Source organism: Aethina tumida, chromosome 3, assembly GCF_024364675.1.
Source record: "Aethina tumida isolate Nest 87 chromosome 3, icAetTumi1.1, whole genome shotgun sequence".
Lineage (NCBI taxonomy): Eukaryota > Metazoa > Arthropoda > Insecta > Coleoptera > Nitidulidae > Aethina > Aethina tumida.
The window spans coordinates 17,527,042-17,550,146 of NC_065437.1; the positions used below are offsets into that span (position 1 = coordinate 17,527,042).

General features: G+C 28.9%; 3 protein-coding genes across 3 annotated transcripts in view; all 3 read right to left on the reverse strand.

Moving 5' to 3' along the window:
* The window catches only part of LOC109598624 (lachesin), a 46,354-nt gene extending 33,150 nt beyond the window's left edge, over positions 1–13,204 (reverse strand). Inside the window, exons 1-2 of the mRNA XM_049964788.1 lie at positions 13,004–13,204; positions 7,916–8,005 (exon numbers count right to left, since the gene is read on the reverse strand). Coding sequence (XP_049820745.1) covers positions 7,916–8,005; positions 13,004–13,118 — 205 coding nt within the window. The 5' untranslated portion in view covers positions 13,119–13,204. The remainder of the gene's footprint in view (positions 1–7,915; positions 8,006–13,003) is intronic.
* Positions 13,205–17,866: 4,662 nt separating this feature from the next.
* On the reverse strand, positions 17,867–21,239 carry LOC109598614 (protein AF-9). Its single transcript, XM_020014517.2, has 8 exons — positions 21,054–21,239; positions 20,771–20,993; positions 20,487–20,716; positions 20,195–20,429; positions 19,528–20,027; positions 19,242–19,473; positions 18,654–19,111; positions 17,867–18,574 (listed from the first exon to the last, which is right to left on the reverse strand). The coding sequence occupies exons 2-8, from the start codon at positions 20,949–20,951 to the stop codon at positions 18,374–18,376; spliced, it is 2,037 nt and encodes a 678-aa protein (XP_019870076.1). The 5' UTR covers positions 20,952–20,993; positions 21,054–21,239; the 3' UTR covers positions 17,867–18,373.
* Positions 21,240–21,836: 597 nt separating this feature from the next.
* On the reverse strand, positions 21,837–23,049 carry LOC109598613 (INO80 complex subunit B). The gene is made up of 2 exons (XM_020014516.2): positions 22,623–23,049; positions 21,837–22,565 (listed from the first exon to the last, which is right to left on the reverse strand). Exons 1-2 carry the CDS (start codon positions 22,914–22,916, stop codon positions 22,170–22,172), a joined length of 690 nt encoding a protein of 229 aa, XP_019870075.2. The 5' UTR covers positions 22,917–23,049; the 3' UTR covers positions 21,837–22,169.
* Positions 23,050–23,105: the final 56 nt, after the last annotated feature.

Below are 23,105 nucleotides of genomic sequence, written 5' to 3' on the forward strand. Positions count from 1 at the left end.
ATTAAACTGAAAATGCAAAGCTTTAAGACAATGGAACAATTGTATGTTCAGAATAAGCATTTCGCCTGGCTGGTTCTCTGTATCTGTGTTAGAGGAAGAAAACGGGAAAAGTATAACGTTTGTAGTATTTTACAATTGTGGATTGTTCGAGAAATGTGCCTCTAAACAAAATGATAATAGAAAATTCTAAAAGCCTTAACTTTCAATCACTTATTTTAATTCTAATTTAATTTATAATGCAAACGCTATTTTATAAATGTACGAACAAATAACATTAAAATTACATAATATAGTAGACATAAATAATTTTACGAACCATGTAGTCAACGTATATTTGATATTATTATTATTTTATATTATATTATATGTATATCGAGAATCCGCATAAATTTACTGGTTTTAATAAGAAAATGCAATACATAGAATTTGTTGTTTTTTTATTAAAACCAATATATAATAATATTTTATTAGTTTTCTCAACTCAAATACAATATAGTTTTAATAAAACATATAAAGTTGCCGTGACAGTAAAAATTGAATTAATTTTTTACCGACAGAAGAATATTTATTTGTATCGTTGAATTCAACCATTTTCTGACGATCAATAATTTTTATATTGTATGCTCCACGTAACCATTTTAAGGTCTCCTGAAATACAACACCAATAAGCAATTAAATGAAGCCATCGCAGGAATATTACCAGGTTTATTTTTATGCGAGAATTCACATCGCAACTAGATTTGGTTTAATGTCGAAATGGTACCGAGCTGGCTGCTGTTGGCCACATTTTAATTTGTATGCAAATTTTACTGTTTAAATAAAAGCATGTATAAAACATATACCTTTTCCATTCCTAACCGTGGCTTATTTAAATCCAATTTAGCGCAAATGAACATTTCTATTATTATGGGGCTGCTTAATTATTTACGATTAAAACAATTATCATTAAAAAGCAGATATTTTAGCATTTTTTTTAGCCGTGATGAAAGGAAAACTGACACAATGTAAACATTTTTATTTGAATCACGTAAAACACAGTACAAAGGGTTGAAACAAATTATATTTAAGAGATATCTGATTTCAATTAATGCCTAAGTATATTATAATTATTGTATACGGTTAAAGTTTACTCAAACTGGGAATTATTTGAGTTAAACTCCGTCTAATTATTAGGTTAGGATGGAATTGTCTTTGTGAATAGAATAATTTAATGTAACAACCTCTAATAAAACTTATGTTAGCTCTAGCATCAAACAAACGAATTCCAACCAGTTAATTTTTACATTACAATCACATTTTCAATAACCATTGATTCAAATAACCGGATAATCCAAAGAATAAATTAAAATTGTTTCCATATCTATAGTTGTTCGGATTTATAGGTCGATGTGTCGATGAGTGGCTAGCATCTTCAGAAGTCTGATTTGGTTTGTGAAATAATTCCAACAAACGTCGACCTATAAACACGAACAACTATAGATATGTAAATTAATTTTAGAAAAAAATAGTTAAAACTAACATAACATAAACGACATCCAAAACTAAAATACGTTTTAATCCTCCTGAACATTTCGACGTTTAATTATTCAATGTGTACACATAAATGTGTTTTATGTGAAATTTAAATGGTGTAAACCGCAAATTAAGAAACCAAAGACCGTACAATCCTGCACGAATATTCAATTACAAATCATTCAGCAGGTCTCAAGTGTTATTATAGCCAACGTCGTGTGAATGGATGCACACAGAGAATTGCTAAGTGGAGTGCAGGGAAATATACCGTCCGTAGTCGGGATAATCCCGTGGTGTATTAGATACCATGTATGTATCCTATTATGTATGTGTATGCGGTCTAATCATAATTGCGATCAAAACCTGCCGTATCCCTCCACGGCTTTCCTTAGCACTATTAACACTATCTGGCCCAAGGGAGTCCAGGTACATGCTAAATGTTCCAGAGGTTCACATTGAGTAATGCCACTGCATACAATTAAACGAGGACTATACAGTAATTTGGGAATATTAATGATTAATATTGATTTATACCTGTGTAGATAGGCAACTATATTAATTTCAATTAATAAGATTGCATGTTAATGATAACTGAGACAAGAGAAGCGACAGGACGTAAGGTTAAGCGTTAACAATCATGTAATTACTAACGGTGTGTCTATCAATTAAAATAAGATTTTAATCAATAAAAGAATTTTGTTTTAAATTCACTTTATGCTAGATTTATTTTGAATTTCCTTTAACAATTCTAAAATTATATTAATTTAATAAATGTTATTATTATTCTCATAAAGAAAATGTCTAATTATTATTATTATTATGTAGCAAAAAATAACTGTACTTTTATTCAACAAAATAATTACCATTATAATTAACAATTGGAACTGAAAAAAAGATAAAAAATTAAACTAGGACAAAAAATAATAGTTACAACTAGAAATATTTCGACTATATGGTAGATGGACAGAACTATCCTTTAAACAATTTGAAGCTTTGCTTGAGTCTCTAATGTGACATGTGGTCTTGAGTTGTCATAAAAAACCAGAACGCCTTTTCAATCGTCCAAATTGTCTTCAAATATATTTTTCATAAACTTAGTCATTTTGCTTTAATCATTTGGCCTCTTGGTAAATAGTCACTATGTAAAATTCCATTATCAAAATGGTTAAACCTTTTTTAAATACCTACTATTCCACTAGCTTCAACCATAGTCGGGAGCAGTGAGAACTATCGTAATCTCCCATTTTTCGTCACATGTAACGACACTATCAATTAAAGACTCATTTATTTTATTATGATCTTTGCAAACAATAGATAGTTGTTTTGAACTTCGATCTCTTCGTGAATAGTCAATATGTAAAATACTATAAGTTGTCTTGCATAAGGTTTACTGAAGCAGAAGACGCAAGACAAAATACCAGCCCCCTGTCAACTGGTTCCGAAAGAACAAAATCAATCGAGGAAGATCGGAGATCTTCCTAGGAAAGGATTGGAATTGATGTTAGATCCGTTATCTTCCCACTACCATTGGCTTGTGGAGTGGTACTGAGCTCCAGGACCACAACAAGGTGGACCATCTTTGGATTAAGACATCCTTTAAGTGCTGTTCCAGTTTGTTAGCTTCAACCATTGTCGAGAGCGGTGAGAATAATTATTTTTCGTTGCATGTAACAACACAATCAATAAAAGGCTCATTTGCGTTATTTTAGAATAGAGAATTGGGAATTTTCGAACGCATAAATTTATTATTCCCTCTTATTTTTTATTTTGATTCTAATCGAATGTGTAAAAAATGAAATATGTAAAATCTGTTTGAATTCGATAATAGATCTTAGTTTTACCACTAAATTTCACGTTTCACAAACGTTTTATGCAGCTTTTACAATAAACCAGATACTAGTGATGAAAAATTGTACGCATTTTCAGTTTTTCCATTATAACGGACAAAGTTGATTATCTATCTGAAATTTGATATAACACGTATATAACCAATCTAAAATACAACAAATCATTTTAGAAAATTTCACTCTCAACAGTTCAGTAACAAAGATAAGTATTAAAGTGACCTTCTTATAGCAGATAACATTTTCACATACAGGGTTATTCATGTGACAGATTCATTTTAGAGAATTACAAAGAATTTTAGTATATGTTACTGTAAAATTTTGATTACAGCTGCAAGATAATGTTATCTATTTTTATAGAATATTTTTTATAAAAAATATAAAAGGGCGTCTGGGAATTAATAATATTAATAATATTATTACCGACTCGCAAAATAAAAAACTATTTCAATATAATGGGTAGTATTATATTTCTGCGTATTTTTAAATATTGAACAATGAAGAGTCTACGAGATTAATTTTCACAATAATTAGAAATCCAGGAAAATAATATATTAAATATTAATATTTAATAATAATAAATCTATGTGGATTTCCTACAAACTAAACTGATAATAATTTTTGTTAATTAAACAAATTATAATTTTTTTGCACATTAAAATAAATCAGAAATATTAAATATTGATTATATATTATTAATTATTAATAATATAAAATGATATGCATATAAGTTTAATTAGAAAGTTGAGCCGCCTGTGAGTGACACATATTGTTGATGAAAATGACGAAGAACCATAGATAATCAATTATCATGATCATTTTTCAATTGAATTTAATTAAATAATAATTGTTGCTGAAATAAATAAATTATGTAATACTTGTGTATGTACATTTCATTAACCTATTCAATTATTTGGGATATTATCGGTCTATATTAGTTTCCTTATGTAAACACCAGCAGTATTAGTATAGTTGCAACCATCAAGCTATCGAAGATGGATGTAAGTGCTGCAAAATCTACTAACATTACTAAAGCGTATTATCCTGCCTGATTCTATTTTTCTGCTTCTGCCAAGTAAAAATATAATATTTAAAATCGTTTTAAAATTGGATTCGGTAACATTTGAAACTTAAGATCAAATTTAATTTTTTTCTTACATAAGCAAATGGAAGTAATTAAAAAGAAAATTTGTTAAAGCATCTATATGTAATTATAGAAGGTGATTCAACAAATTGAATTAATTGTATTTTAATGATAACACTTATAAGTACTAATAACTTATTTTAATGGAATTTGTTATTAGCACAGAGATGCTGATATTTGGAGATATTATTATTTTTAATTAGAATTCTTAAGCGCCCCTAATAAACCATAAATGATATCCTAAATGAAATTGGTTACATCTAATGTCGGAATGCCCGTAGCAACGTTGTATTGTGATCGATCAAACCATTCCCCCACAAAATATACAATTTGAAACATTTTCTAATATGTGCTAAAATAAATTCACGATAAAATGTTTTTATGCGACAAAACATGGGAAGTATTTAAACAATTCAGTTAATGGGGATAATTTAATTACAACAAAAGAATTACTTATATTATTTTCATATTCAGCAAGAAAAATTCGTATTCGTAAATCACTGTTGTCCTCTGTTATTATTTTTTGTTCATTTTATTATAACTATTTGTAGTAAAATTTTTAAAAACAATTCCCAAAGGCACGGACGTTTTTTAATTGAAATTCAATCTCTGAGCCCAAATAAAGTAACCAAGTGTTTTTCAAACATTTGAAAACTATGCTGATGTTTTACTCATACGCGGGTATTTGAGTAATTGAAAGTTACCCGGTTTTGCAGACACAGTTTTCGAATCGTACCCGGTGTTGTGCTAATGCGTTGCTGCAGGCTTTCGAAGCGATCCTGGTGTTCGCTCTATCGGAAACCTGATCTAGTTTGAATTCCGTTTTATCTGCCAACACTATTACCTTCGCGCCCACGCACACTGGTCTAATTTGTTACTAATTTATGCATTTTCACTGCATCCGGGTGACTAAACAAAAATTCAAATAATCTATTATTTAAAAAAAAAAAGTACACGAAATTATACACATGTAATCGTTTGTATATAATTGGGTATTTTAGTATCTGTTTTGTATTGTGGGAACAACATTTTTCCCTCTAACTAGCAAATCAATGATGTCCTCTTGTATGGTACAGAAAAACAAAAAGCATATAATTTAACCACTATTTATTTTTGATTTGTTTATACGCACATCCAAAAAAGTAAATATTAAAATATTTGTGACGTAACATACACAAAAGCTTGCCAACACCTGCGTAAAACTGAATTGAAACATGAAACCTGCTCTTGTGGAAACACTGTCATTAGGAAATTAATAAGGCGACAGACTCGCCATCGCGAAAAATAGTAGACACTAAATTGAAAGCGAATTTAGGAAGATGTAAAACGAACTTTTCAATTTCGAATCGAATAAATGAAGACTTATTGCCAATTTAAATAAATGTAATCCGGAGAAAGTAGCGAAACTCCTTTAGACTAGGTAATCTTATTCGTTGCGCAGTCTGACTTCTGTAATGGTTAAAATAAAACCATGTAATTTTAACTCTAACCGTTATGGTACATCGTTATATTTTTAACACAAAAAAACATTTTGAATGTCAACATTCAACTTTGATTTTATTGCAATGCCGCAAAGTCATTCGAAGCGTAGTTAGCAGGTTTAATCCGAATTTTAATTGAATCCACTTAACGGTTTAGCATCTGTAATCCCTTAAAGCGAATGTAACAACTCATATGAAAATTTATTTAAAACATTTGTACGTTGCATTTATTTCAAACATTTGAATTAATTAAATTGACATCGGATGCCGTACCATCTCACCTATTGCAGTAATTTAAATTGTGGAATTAAATAATTTTTAAATGTAATTATATCATAATTCATTTATCACAATTAATTGTACTATTCCTATGTGATCAATTTGATTATTAAAACTCATATAAACAAAATTCACCTCTTTTTTTAATGAATTATAAGTCGCATATATTTATAATTAAACTATATAAACTATAGTATAAAAATCTTGATATATTATTAGGTATAAATTAATAGTGTTTTCTTCAATAAAAACTCAAGCATAATTTTGTGTTTAAAGCATGATTGGAGACGTATTTAAAATGCTTCGTCTATCCAACAATTATGTATTTAGAAAGTTTATGATTGTTTAAGATTAAGTAACCAGAGTTAAGGTACGAAATCCTAACTTGGTTCACATTATAAACGTTAATTAGACATCTTACCTCTTCAATAAAATAAGAACATTTTTTTCACTATAGTTATTATTTTTGATGATCCAGTATATCCATAAATTTAGTTAAACCCGCGTCATATCCTATTTATTACTTGGCAACCTTTAGGTGAGAATTGACTATATGCACTCTTCAAATTGGCTGAATGCTCTGATACGCATCAAATTCAAAATGGAAACTGCATTCTCTTATATATCAGACCAGAAGTTTAAACTGGCATTTTTTGTATGTAGAGAAATATAAACGTCAATCAAACGTAATTTCGGAAATAATTACGTTGTATAATAAAATTGTATGTGTTCTAAAAAACTACCAGAAAATATGAAATGTGAAATAAATAATTTTGCTGTATGTTTGTGTGGCTGTGTAGATTACGGGTTAGATCTTCTAAGCTGTATTACAAAAATACTCTCACTAAAACTTATCGTTATCAGATTATAATTTATTAATAAAAGTTTGAACTTTTTAGAAATTAAACGGTAAAAATCCAAAAATACACTTGACCCTCAAAGCAGTAAGCCCAGTTTTAGATTGCCAATTCTGGATCCCATAATTTATGCAAAATTAGTCATTTAGCTTAATATTTTTTTATGTGAAACAATGATAACACTTAAATTCCAATTAAGAAATATATCATTTCACCTAAGGCGTTCATTCCGACCATTAGTTGGCAACTAAGGCTCATAATTGTAATACTCAACTTCAATAGCGTTTAATAAACAATAATAACCATTAGTATTCAACCAACTAGCGACTTATGATTAGCTATTACATGGTTATATGCACACGTAGCTCTGTAGCGGCGGTTTTATAATTACTGTATTGAAATTGTGAGCTAGTGGGGTAAATCAACGGGCTGTACGGTATATTAGTACGTCATTCATTATTCAGTCAGTGACAACACAATAATTATCATTGCCGAACTAATTAAGAACCCGATGGGCCGAATACTAGTTCCACTACTATCAGGACTATTCGCAATCGATAAATCAAGAGGGATGTGGTGTTGGTCAAAAGGTGATATTTCATAATATTACACTATTGGCATATCAGCATTTCCTAGCTAATGAAATTGTTTCCACAAATTAATTTTTACAAATACATTTTAGTTAATCACTTTAAAACACCAATTTAACTACAGGTGATGTTGCAAGATTGAAATTGGAAAGATTATAATCAATGTCTATTAAAGTAAAGAAAATTTCAATTCAAACATATTACTTACCTAAATTTTGAATTTCACATGGTAATAGGACGGAGTCTCCAATAACCACTTTGAAAGTTTGTCCTCGCGATAATATTTTTGGTATAATCCCTAAAAATATTTCAAATATTAATAACAAATATAAAACTTATAAAAATGAATGAGCTTTGGCGCCTTTCATATGCCAGTAATTATAAAATATAGTAAAATGACAACCATATATTACAGAGGAGCAATTTATAATGAAATGTCAAAAAATGCAATTCTGAAAATGTATTTTGCATAAAATGTGTATATTTTTAGTTAACACAATTATATTTTTTGAGATAAAATTTGGAAGAAAACTTTATTAAAAGAAATTTTATTACTATTTTTAGTTTTGAGCATTGGGTCTTAGAAACGTGAAATCCAGCTGTGGCAATAATACCGGATGATTCCACCATCACAACCTACTACTTCACTGAAGTTCTTGACAGTAAATTTTTTATTTTGATATCGTGATGTACACTAAAGTTTTATAACTTGGTACTAGATTGTATATTGAAATTCATGGTAACCCTCCTTTACACTCTTGACTTAACATTACAAAGCATTGGACCAAAATAATTACACCTATTATGCTTTCCATATTAGTAACCCTATTTTGGATAGTTTATAAATTATCTTTCTCTTTGAGATTTCATTAGATTAGCCGAGATCCTTGATTAGGTTATAAACTAACGACCAATTTGTATTAAATTACTTCCTATCAAAAGAGCTAATGCTTTAGTTAGTTCATAAACAATCCTGCTACTTCATGAACTAGCCAAGATTGCAAGTTAGCCATAACATTCATTGTTACTTCTCTTGTATAATGCGAATATTGTTCAAATTCCATCAGACTATTTTGCAAATAACTTACTTAATTTGATTTCACTGTTCCGACAACGTATCACTAAATGAACAAAAAAAAATCATCCTTTTAATTCGTTACATAAATAGTATGAGAGAGTTTCAGTGTAATCTCCATTAAATCGTATCCCAGTAACTTTGTGCTAATTTAACGCAGGACTTGCATCTGAAGGGTGACTTTGTGAAACTTTTTTCGACCAGTTCGGTAACGTTTGCTACAAAGCGGCATTTTCAACTGACTGTGTCTAGTTTAGAAATGATTATGATAACAAAATTAAAAATTTGCCGCCGCTCGTCAATATTAGCACGTGTCAAAACCAGCGGCGTTGATCGGAATCGAGAGGGCTGAACACACGTCCTCGTCCCCGGCCTAACCCCAGCGCATCGCCAATTTCATTGACAATTTAATCATCTAGTAGTCACAAACATACTATTCAACACTACGTAATTAACAGTATTTCATTTATACTAGATTTCGATTAATAATGATGGGAATCCACAATATTATCCAATATTTATAATAATTAATTAACGATTAAACTACATCATAGTAATAGTTTTAATTTTTATCTCATACTTCGAAGCCTGTAGAGTATGGAATATATAAAAAAGAAATATATATCCTTATTTTATTCATTTAACGAAATCAATAAAAAACTTTCTACCCTTATTAGTATTATTTTATCAACCTCTTGTAGCACATTTTTGTTTTTAGCACATGAAAATCAAGAGTCAATTATGAGTTTAACACAACCATATGTAATATGATGTTTTACATTACAATATCCTTATAACTTGTTAATTGGCTCAAATTCAAAAAATTAGTATTCATACAAACTCAATTTCAACAATGCCCCACTGTAATTGGATTCGAGACAAATTCAGTTCATTAGAGTCGTATATGGCATAATTAATAGACTTATTCGTTTATATCATGGTGATCAAAGGGTTACCCTGCGCAGTAATGTAATAATAAACTTCAATAACTGCTATTGCTGCTAATAAACAGATTAAGCCGCGAATATCCAAATTACGTATATGGTATTGTGTTTCTATACGAAATCCTATTTCAAACTTCATAATTTATTTATATCACGTCAATTACAAACAATCCTAATTGTGTTATTGTTTATATTTGTGATATGTTTCTTACGATGTATTAACAATTAGAACAAGTTTTTTCAATTCACAATTATGCAATAGGAAATAGTGCCTGTTGTATTAAATAAATTTTGTAAAATGAGAATTCAATACATTAAAATTCGATTAAAGTTCCATTAAGTGAATCATATATAAAATACATCTAGCTAATATTTAGTCGTATTAAAAGAGATAAGGTATTATTATGTATACTGATAAAAATGCACATTAACAAATTTAAATTGTTAAATTATTTGGGACACGGAAGTTATTTTAGCACGATCTCCAGAGAAACATTAATTTTTTGTTATTCTAAGTTAATTTTTAAAATACACTTAGTTAAATTATCCATACGAAATGCATTTTACCAATCCTTTAAATGAGTGTGTATAAAAGTCAGCAAACAATTATAATTCCACACAAATTCACAAAGAAATAATTAACAACTTTCCAATCCATGTTGACACGAAATGATTTACTTATTGTTAATGTGGTGCTACCTGTGTAAGACCTGATTAATTGCATTAAAGTTGCCCCGCCTGGTACATATTAAATTAAACCGAAACGGCATAGTTTGAACAATGCGAAGCCAACTTAATACAAACAATATAAATTACTAGTTAGTAGCAAGCCAAACTACTCAAACAAACACTGGCATTTATCCTTAGAGCAACTACGAACATGTAGGCTAATGTAAATATTTGACTAGGGCTCCTAACTTATTCCTTACTGTGCTTTTGTTTTTACCAAATATCTAACAATAAATAGTACAAAAAAAGCATTTAATAACAAGTTTTCCGTTTTGTAGTATGTACAGTTTACTATATTTATATTTAAATATATATTTACTGTTTCCAATTTACTATGCACTGTATATTGTTTAAAACATAATTGTAGTCTCCCTGAAATTAAAATTGGTTAACAGTGTACAAATTGTTAAAATCATCTTTTTTGACCAATTGATTTGATTGCTTAGGGAAGTAATAGATTTCTCTATTGGTATTCCAGTAAGTCGAGAATAATTCAATAGCGAAAGGACTATTAATAATGCATATTGGTGGAGGGTCAATTATACAATACCAAATTGTCATGAAAAAATCACGACAGACAATTATCATGTACCAATTTATACGATTCACTAAGGATATCAAAATTTTGTTTACAAACAAATTTCTTAATAATAATAATAATAATAATAATAATAATAATAATAATAAATTATTAACTTTTATATAAAAAGCTCAAAAGTGTTTTAAGTTTTTTTAATAATCAATTATTAGACATTGCTCTCTTTTAAATAATTACAAATCTATCAATTATATAATTGTATTCTCCTTTAAAGAAAGGTCCCTACAAATTTAAAATATTATTCTGTGGGTAGAGAAACAAAAACTTTAACAGATGCAAAAGTATTAGATTACATTACTAATCGTAGAACACAAAGGCCCGTTATAACATAATAAAATTTGTTCTATCGTCTAACCCCATTACGCATTCAAATTTTCGGTTAGAACATGGCTCTAACAACCCTTTATCGGTCTCTTGTTGATGATCGACTATTTATCTAGGGACGGCTTACAATATAACAATGCACTGGGGATACCCGATATACTGCAATTCATGCTGAGATTTGGATTTGCATAAAGTACATCAAAAGGATAGTTCGATTACATCACTGATAATCATTTAATTAACCAATTAAAACAGGTGTATGATGTTATTAAAAACAAATTTATCATAATTAATAACTACATACACATAATTTACAATACGTATAGGAATGAATTATTTTATCATGGTTAAAAATTCTATATGTAGATTACATTAATAAATGTAATATGAAAGCAGAAAATTTGATTAAATATAAAATATAATTGTCCTTTTATTAGGGAAAAATTGTGGTTCAACTGAAAATTCTAATGATATAAAATAATAGTAATTAACTTTAAATAAATGTACAATAGTTATACAAAGTGATATAGCACAAAATTTTACAATATAATAATAAAATAAAGATTAATTTCAAATTGCGATATTCCTATTAGCAGATTTGTAGGAAACCCGGGTCATCTACTCTCACACTCATAGTATATAAAGTTTTAAACCTAGGAATGTATATAATTTTTAATAATAAGCATGATTCAGAAAAAAAATGGTTAAATCAGTGTATTTTAAACAAAATATGCATATATTGGTTAAGTCCAGCTTAAGATATATTTCATTAATGTCTGTACCATGAAAGAATATATTTTAAATTTGAAATAATGCATATTTCATTTCAGGAATACGAAAGCACGAATGATTTATTAGTAAGATAACTTAATCAATGCTTGGATAAGCATTTGGTCCATTTTATGTTTTTTATGCAAGATCCATACTAGAAGTAGTTTTTCAATTTTGAAATTTCGGATAATTGTTAACTTCCATGGTAAGAAGCTCCTCCTGAGAAGCAAGAGTATCAAAATAACTGTACCTGCGCTCCGTAGTAAATATTTTATTATTACTAGGATCTTGGTTTTATATCCATTACTACATTTTCCTGCGAGTTTTTCGGAAATTATAAGTACTGAAAATTATAATAATCAAATGCACAAAAAATAGAAAATAGACCTTGGATGTACTTTGTGCAATCTTTAATGTAGTGAGAATGAACTGCTTTACAAAAATTGGTACTTGAAATACCCTTTTCCACTGTTCTCATTGTTGTGTACTACCAGGTATGATACTCTACCAGATAATGCACACAAGAACTTATAACACAAAGATGCATACTTCAAAGGCGTTTGACAATTAAATGCCTCACTGCTTAATGTTGCATCTCAGAATTTATAATCACTTCTGTCTCTTTTTAAGTTGTTTGGTATCGAGTTAACATATTTTTTTAACAAAAATCACAGTTTTTATGAACTAAAACTAATTAATGTAATTTTTAATTCAGAATTTTAATTTATCGTAGTACTTAAATTGTAATTTTTGTGTATTCTAATTTTACTATTTTATAAATATGAATTTTGCTATTGTTCTTCTTGTTGTTACATATAGATTTCATTAATGTCCAATCAAACACCTAAAGCTTACCATCAGCAATTATGTTGGAACATCCAACAAAAACAACCCATAATAAGTTGACATAAACAAACAAAACACTCGCTACAAAAGGTATCTTCTCAACACATTTCATCTTTCCTCCCATTAAAACATAAATTCAATCGAACTTTAAAATCGTCTTATTTGAGTGACAGCCAACGCGTGTTTTATGAGCACGTGAGTCAAACACGAGCTTCGGGGGCGCACGATCTAAAGCAGCGTCGGTTTGCGACTGATCGGTTGCAGCTCAACAACTGGTTATCTAGTTGCAAGTAGCGCTCAGACCGCATCCACCGCGATCATAACTGGAGACGCCCGCCTCCTCTAATTTGCATAGTATATACGAATAGGGCACTCCAGCCTTACAAGATTGTAAAGTTATTGGAATTAATTTCCATTTCCATTTCTTAGGGTCATCCAATAATAGTACTAAAACTTAATTAATTTAATAGTTAATGAATATTAAAATTTAAAAATAAAACATGAAGTTAATAATTCTAAAGTTATTAAAATCAATTTTTAGGACATATTTTATTTTAAGCGTACAATCATTGGTCGCACGGATGCACGGTCCAAGTCAATAACAGATGCAATGTCACGAATCAAGTTGCAGCGGTAATAAAATATGAAAATGAAACTTGAAATGTTTAAACATGTCTTTATTTGCCTTTTAAACAGGTCAAGACAATTCCAATAAGTTGAAAGAACAGTTCCAACTTATTTCTGATGATGATGATGGTCAATCAATCAATGAGTCAATCCATTCAGACCGCACGTTAACTTTGGAATGGTCAATTGAAATAATTTGTGCAAGAAATAACTTTGATTTGTATCAAACTATATTTGTGAATGGGGTATACATGATTTAGATTAACCTTCCTGAAGATTATGGCAAGATTGTTCACAATGTTTCTGTGATTTGTATAAAACCTCACATTTAGCTTTAACGTAAGATCTCCAATTTGTTGGTAGAACTAAAAAGCTGTTAATAAGATAAAAGAAGAAAGAATCTTAAACAGAATATTCAGATTTATATCTAAGTTAACTTTTATTTAAGCAAGAAATAATCTACAGAAGTGAGGGCAAAAAAAAACAATCGATTGTTATGGGATTATTGATTAACAAGTTCCCTCAATTGTTTCTGAATAGGTACACATTATTTAGACTGTCCTTTCCGAAGATTATTGCAAGATTGTTCATAGCGTTTCCTGTGGTTTTTACATATCCTCACCTTTAGCTTTATTAACATGTAGATCTTTATTAACCTGTTGCTAGAACTGCAGGAAATTTAATTAAAATTCATTATTTGCGTAAATGACTGAAATATGTCATTCTTTTAAGCAGTTTTGCATGATCTAAGTAGCATTTACAAATCCAATCGATTGTTATCTAACATCATCCCGACCCGAGTAAAATCAGAGAAATTTTTTGTTAATTAAAAATATTTTTTCTAAATGAGCTCGCAAATCTAACAACTTTTTATTTAATTTTTTCAAAGAATAGACTTGTAATAGATCGCTTAAATTTTTAAGACATACACTATCGCTCATATGTAGAGCAACAAATTAAAAAATTTTAATTATTAATTAATTTTATAATTAATAATTGTCTAAACATTTCGTATGTAAAATTATATACGAATGTCTTTATTTACGTAGGTTTTATACAATATTTTATTTCGGGCAGGGTTCATAAGTAAAGCAACCAAACCCTATATTAAATACAATTGATTTTATAATTTATTTCTGTGTCTGACATGGTTCCTTAAAGCTAAAAATGCCTAAAAAAATTCCGAATTGGTGAAAATAGAGTAAAATTGCAGTAGATTTAAATTTAAACAAATCGATCATTTCAATGACGATTTCCAATTTTAACAGAAGAAATACACTGGAAGAAGTTCTCAAAAGAGGTAGAAAACGCAAGAATAACAGTGGTGTGGACACGAAAACAAAAACGCTTGTTCGGGATACTTCTATCAGCACATCTCGCATAAATCAAAAAATAAACGAACTCAGTATGTTGGTGAGTACCATAAAACGAAGACTTCTATGGTAGAAAATCAACAATGAAGCTCTGCATTTCTGCAAACTATAGAGCAGCGGAACTACTATTTGCAACAGAACATGTGAACTGAACAGATGAGAAAACAATTTTGTTTTCCGATGAAAGTCGGCTCCAGTTATTCAAATCTGATGGTATTTCATAAGTGAGAGGACCCATTAATGAAAAGTATAATCCTAAGTACACTAAACCCACTGCGAAGCCTGGTGGAGGAGACGTTATGGTTTCGAATGTTTTTCTGGGTTTGGCATGCGCTCACTGGATAAGTTAGACGGGATAATGGATCGTTTTGTATATCGTGACATTCTCTAGAATCATATGCTTTCATTTGACCTTCCAGCACGACAACGATCCGAAACATACGTCTAAGTAAGTTAAAGAATGGTTCGCTTCTCAAAGTGTACGTGTCATGTTAGCCAGCACAAAACCCAGACCTCAATCCAATGAAAAACCTTTGAGAAAAAATTGATCGGAAAATTCCTGCAAAAAGACTGTCAAATATGGAAGCTATACGAAGAAGTTCAAAATCACTCGAAAGAAATTTGGAACGATTATATTGAAAAGCTACCAACATCAATGAAGAAAAGGCATTTAAAAGTTATTAAGAATAATAGATATGCTACTATATACTAAATAAAAGAAGGCTAAATGTATGTAAAGTTGTTTTATTTTAAAATTGCTCTACTTTTGACCCTTGAATATTTTTCAAATATTAATAAATACCTAACTAAACCCACTAATAAACAATTATATTGATGTATTGTTTTTATCAAACATACTGCATAACTGACAATAATATAAATATTTAAACGTACCCTTTTCTCAAGAAAAATAAAATTTCTAAAGTTGCTTTACATATGAGGGATAGTGTATATATTACATATTCTGTAATAAGACATTACTTAATATCTGATTATAATATATTACAAATTTCAGTTTCATAGGAAAATATGGATATTGTGGGGATTATTTAAAAATCAGTTCTATAATATTATATAATTTTATTGTATATGACAAATTACGGTATTATATACAAATGTACCTCGTAACAGATATCATAATTTATTTTATGATACATACCACTCTAAAATCTAATTTTAATCTCAAAAAAAAAGTATTTTTCAATTATTTAATAATCGACATAAATATTAAACAGGCTTTGTTTGAAGCAAATACACAATAATCTAAGTAAGTGGCAATTATACTTAACAAAATGTAATAAATTAAAATGACAATTTAATTTTAATAATTTTCACTACAATAACATATAAATTACAACAATAGAATCAAATATAAATAATAAAGCTACTATATACAAAAAATCTAGTTTTACAATAAATACATACATTATGAAACTTTTTCAACAAATTAAATTAATAGTTTGGGTGTATTCCAACTTAAAGCCAAGTTTATTAAAATGCAAATTGTACATCAGCTTTAAATATTGGTATTAATCAAGTTCTATATTAATATATGGGTTTTCCATAATTTGAGATTCAAAATAGAGAAATGTGTTATGTGAAATTCTGATTTAAAAATATAAAATTAAATTTTGGTAGGCAACGTTTTATTTTTCACAAGAGGTACATCAAGAGAACGAAACTTTTTAGTGTAATTGTTTCATAATTTAACATTTAATGTGATCATTTATCAATATCTAAAACGAAAATAAAACATTACCAGCAAAACTTGAACATTTTTAAGCACAATTTAACACCACACAAGTACAACTTTTTGAGTAAAATGTTTATTTGAATTTAGTTAAATAATTATCTTCGGCTAGTTAAAATGTTGCGAAAATAAATAAAATTAAAAATGATGTTAGTTGAAAACATGTCAATAAGCGACACAATGTCTATAATCCTTGTAATTTATGGTTGATGTACGCCTAAAACATTAGTTTGTTTTACAGTAATAATCGCTAATAAATACTTTGTTATATTCACTTAGATCAATTGTATTTAGAAGGCAAATGCTTTACTATGTACGTTAGTATACATAGCATAAAATATTAACTTAATTTAAGTTTGGTACTAATATAGTTCCACTCTTTATATTTGAAATTATAAACAAATTAATTATACATATGTGAAATTGAAATACTTGAAAGGTTTTTACTCTATATTCACTTGTCTGTTCACTTTTTGTGCATTATTTTAATCCATCAAAAATTAACAAAACCACTCAAAATTAACATAAATATTATATACAATACGCTTACATAAGGCATACACATCTGTTGCTCAAGTTAAGAACAATAGAAGTGAATGTAATACACTTTAAGCGCAATATAAGATTAACCTTTGGATTAAATCTATATCAAGTTATTTTATTAAAATTAAAATAGGTTCTATATGTGTAACCTAAGTATATTGCCCTTTGTACATTAAATTAATAAAGAAATAAAATGACTAGATATATCTTAATTATCAGTCAAAATATATTATCCAAATGTGGTTGGCAATGATCTGCATCTGACCAGTTTACAATATAAATATAAAAAATTTAGAATTTTCCTATTCGATCTTATTATTAAATAGACTATAACCCATTAAAAGCTTATTTATATTAATATTTGAACACTTCTATATCCAATATCTTTAATATTAATATTTATAAGATATAAGACCAATTTGTGTTGAAATATTATTCAGGCTCAAAACTTGTCTCTCTTATATACATACATACATCAGTTGTTTACAGGTTCTTAATAAAAATTTATGTTCAAATAATAAAACAATATAAGTGTAAAATGAATCATTTCATAGGGAATGATGAAATAACTGAACTGAGTAATATAAATTTGTTCTTTTATTCATTTCTCTCCTTTATCCTTTTTCTAAAAAATATCATATTTTTAGATAAAAATAACTGCAGTTAAAATTATAAGCATGTATAAGTTAATATATTTATATGTAAATGTAAAATATCATTAAATATAATTTGTCAGCGTTACTAAATGTTTATCACAGGCTTACATATGCAGTACAAAAAATGAAATGTATATCACTAGATAATTTAATTTTATAAATTAAATTAAACCTCAGTATCAATAAATAATTATATAAATATAAATGTACTTTAGTTACAGGTGACAGCAGTTGAAATTATGCATTAATGCAAGAAGATATTTTTTCCAAATAACAACTAGTCCTGAACAACATTTCAATTAAATTAAAAAGTTGATTAAATAAATTGATAATCACTATGTGCACTGGTAGTAAAAACCTCAAGTCTAACAACAATCGATAGTTACCGATCACAAGGCAGCCGTTAAACAGTGAACCTCAACACATGTCACTAAACTGTTCGGAAAAAGTCTTGTAGTCGAGACACAGTCGTACGGTCCAGGAGGCACAAATCAAAGTCAAATGTGTGAGCAGACACCTCAAACTGACCTGTTTCAGCTATCAGTTGAACAACTCTCTGCAAGTCACTATTATCCTTCAAACCCATGATTTTGTGCTGTAGCTCACGTAGCATACTCATATAATCTTCAGCCTGGAAACAAAGAGAGAACTGCTTAAGCAAACCATTATTCTGTAATTTTGCTGTATATTCTATATCTAACTATACTCACCTCTTGTTGTTTTTCGTCATGTACGCTGTCCGTACTCGTTACCTTTCGTTCATCATCCGAATTATTGTTAATTGCTACATCTTCGTCTTTAATGTACATTTTCTCCATTGGAGCATCCTCATTCAAACTCTGATCACTTTTTCGCTTTCTTTTTTTCTCGTGATCTCGATCGCTTTTTTTCTCTTTTTTACGTTCCTTCTTGTCTTTTTTCTTAGGAGACAAAGCCTTTTTAAATACGGTAGGTGGAATTATATTTACATCCATATCTCTAGAGACTTCAGATTCAGGCAATTTTTCTGGCGCACAAATAGTTGGAAGATGAGGGGAAGGCTCCCGACTGCTGTGCTTTGAGCTGTTGGGTGAATCATCTCTGTCTTTCTTGATCATTTCCTGAGGAGAATCACTCTTAGGACTATTGCCAAATAGACTTGTTTTGTCAGTCTCCCGGGCGGGAAGAACTAGAAACAACAGGCAAAATTTAGATGTACCCATAATCATAGGTGATTTTTGTTTTATAAAATTTACAATATTCATCAGATTATTATCATGTTAAAATAACTAAATGCAAAAACTTAAAAAATTACTTACTATCTCTACCATTTTCCTTGATATTTGAGGGTAATGAGTTATTTTTCTCTGACTTCTTTTCAGTTTTGTGACTTTTATCTTCCCTCTGTTTATCTTTGTGTTTATCTTTATCTTTCTTCTTATGTTTATGTTTACTCTTCTCTTCTGATTTGTCTGACCTGTTTTTTTCAGGTTTTTCATCTTCTTTAGATTGTTCCTTATCTTTTTCTTTAATCTTTTCTTTCTTCTCAGTCTAAAACAGGGAAAGAATAATTAACTTTATTCTTACAAAATATTAATTTCTTACTTTTTGTAATAAAGGCAATGGACTTTGTACTATAGGCTGGGAGGTGAGTTGTAGATTTTGTTTTTCCTTTGACAAATCCTTTGATTTTTCAAATTCTTTGTTTGTCTTATTTTTATGCTCCTTTTCCTTATCATTATCTTTCAATTTATTTTCCTTGTGGTCCCTTTTTTCTTTCTTGTTCCTTTTTTCTTCCTTTCTATGTCTTTCCTTTTCTTTCTCTCTTTCTTTATCCTTACTTACTTCCTTATCTTTCTTTTCCTTTGGAGGAGGAGTAGATGACCTTTTTGGTGATCTTTTTGGACTTGGGCTTCTTACTCTACCAGGTGATTTGTCTCTATCCTTTTTAGAATTTTTGTCTTTGCTTCTTTCTTTTTCTTTTAATTTTTCTTTGCTTTTCTTCTCATCTTTTGATTTCTTATCAGATTCACTTTCCTTTCTATCTTTATGCATACTTCTATCTTTATCTTTATGAGGACTTTTAGATTTAATCTTTTCCAAGTCTGAAATAAGTAAATTGGTTATTCTATTCAACTTATTGTTAAATTAAAAAAAAGATATATATATATATATATATATATATATATATATATATATATATATATTACTATTATTATTAGTATTATGTGAACAATGTTTAATCTCAAAAAGTTCATAAATTGCTACTTACTTTTATCATTTTTCGAAGAACTAGAACTTTTACTATCTTTAGATTTTACAGGTTCTGATGAGATCATTTTGGACTCTGATTTGTGAAATGGAGTACCAAATAAATTTTCAAAACTTGTATCCTGTTTCATTTTTGGTTTTTTTATGTCCACCCCAGCTAGTTTTGGTTTACTTGTCATTTGGTTCTTTTCTTCATGAGAAGAAGGCCTATCTCCTAGATAGTTACCTGTGTTGATCTTAAATGAAAATTTATTTTATTATCAATTATTATTGCATAAAATCTTATAACTCACTGGTACTGCTCCTCCTTTTAACAATCGATTTTTAAATTCATCAGATAAATTGGTAAATGTATAATGTTCTTTTTGTACTCTTGAAACAGGTGGACCTGAATCTTGTAAATACAAATCATAATTGGCTTTCACTCTCTTTGGTTCTTGATTATTTTTGAGGTAAATATCAATTGGCAAAGAGAAACCTGCATAACCTGACTCTTTAATTGAGTAAGGTGGATTTTTAATAACTGAAACATAGAAGTGTATTAATTATCATAAACATCAACAAAATACAATTATACCTCTTCGGGGATTTGGAAATGTCTGATGTAAATGGAAAATAACTTTATCAATATATTGCCTAATATCTGCACCATCTACACCACGGACAAAAAGCTCCCAGTCATGTGTGAATCCATCCTGTGTTTTCTTACTTCGAATAGAAGCCTCATGGCCAATTTCAATGGTTACTTGCAATGACATGATTTAAATCTCACACATTTTCGTCCTTCTCCGCCATATACACTATCAATAATTAACTGCCTCATATAGAATTAAGTAGAAAATTTTGTATTGTATATTAACCTAATTTTAGAAAAAATCTCTACATGCGGTTAAGCAATAGATCTTTCAGCACTCTGAGTAGAAGAAGAATCACTGACAGCGAAGTCACTTTTGCTTAACTGAAATAAATGATTGTGTTGTAACTGAGGCGTTTAAAAAATTATAAACAAACAGAACTATTTATCAATAATTTACCAATCCTGCAACTGTTTAGTAAACATCCCTAAAATTGACGTAAGACAGCTGTAAAGACTGGTTTACACAGCAACAGGTAATGATTAAGAAACAAATATGAAAAGAACTATAGGTAAATAAACTAAATTAATCATATCTAAATAACTATTATAGAACTATCATTAAATCATATAAATTTGATAAAAGCATATAGATTATTTTTGATAACCGATATTTTTAATGATTGGTTTTGTTGTGCTGTTTGAATTCATACATGAAACGTCAAATTTTTATAAACATCTCCATAGAAAACATCAATTAAAATCATTTGACATTCGAGCAGCTTTTGGGATCTCGTGCTTTCGATACATTTTTGATCACAATGGCAGGTTGTGTGCCCTGTTTCATCATTCCGTTACTCCTTTTCATTTTCCATCGTTATATTCAACCAATATTACTAAAATTCTGGAATCCATGGGAAAAGAAACCAGCAGAGAATGAAGGAAAAGATGAAGTTGACAAAAAATGTGAGTTCAGTTGTGAGTGTGCATGGATGAAGAAAGGAAAAACTGAAGACAACGAAACCGTCAACACAGAAAAGTTAAAAGCATCTTAATGAACGAACTTTACCGCAACATTGTCTATTGTATTACATTTTTATTGTAAATGTCTGTAAATTTGTTAAATAAAAATTATATTAGTTTAAAAAATGTCTAATTAGTGTACAAATAAATATCATTTTATTATACCAAATTAACAAATAATTTATAGAACTTTGTAATAAAACCATTGTTATATTTTCAAGTAATTTAATAAAATAATAAAATATTTGGGCCATATAAACAAGATTATTACATAAAGATGAAAGTAATATTTTTATGGTGCTATTATATACTTTAGAAATATATCTGACCATAATTTTGTTTAACGCTGTATTGAGAACAAACATCTTATTTAAATAAATTAAAATATAACTTTGGCAATATTATTTTTATAACATTTTAAACTACATAACGCTACACCAGTTTGTGCACAACAATACTTTTTTAAATTTCCACAACCCATTGCACAGAGAATAGGTTTTGGTGGTACATGTGCAACAGCTGCACTAAGTGGATATTCTAAACCTTCAGGTAAACTAATACTTGTTATACTGGAATTTTGTTTATAAATAATAACAGGGACTGTCATTTTGGTGACTTTTGATTTAGACTGTTTTGATAATTTTGAATCTTGTTTTTTCAAAAGTCTTTCCATAGTTTTCTTTTTGTCCTTCTCTCGTTTTTCATCAGCTAATTGTTTTCGTTTTAAAGACTTGATAGCAGCTTTTTGAATTGCCTCTGCAGTCATTACTTTTTCCTAAAAAAAAAAGAGAATATTAATTGTTATAAATAAATTTAGATCAAAATCTCATACTTTATATCCTGTAGGTAATGACATAAGAGTTGGAGTGTTGACACTTCCATTTCCATCCATGCCCCTATCATACATGGCTCTTTGTCGGGCTGTCATCAAAGCTGGATCTTTCGGTTTAATTTTCTTCAATTCATCATCTACATCTTCCAGTTTTCCAGATTCTATGGCAGTTAACCATCTTTCTTCATCACTTGAAGCACTATCTCGTTTCTTTCGTTTTTTATTCGCATTCGGATTTTGTGCCAAGGCATTTTTGCTACTGGCAGGTTTTTTCATAAGAGATTCGTCTGCCATAATCACTTCAATAAAAGAATCTTCTATAATATTTCAGATTTTTATGCCATAAATTTGTTTACTAACTAATTGACATTTGGTTATTAAGAAACATAAAAACAATGTTTAAACTTGACGATTAGTGGTGGATACCATGGGACCTATTTTGTGACAGTTCCAAACAATGTACCTACCGCAGTAGATACACGT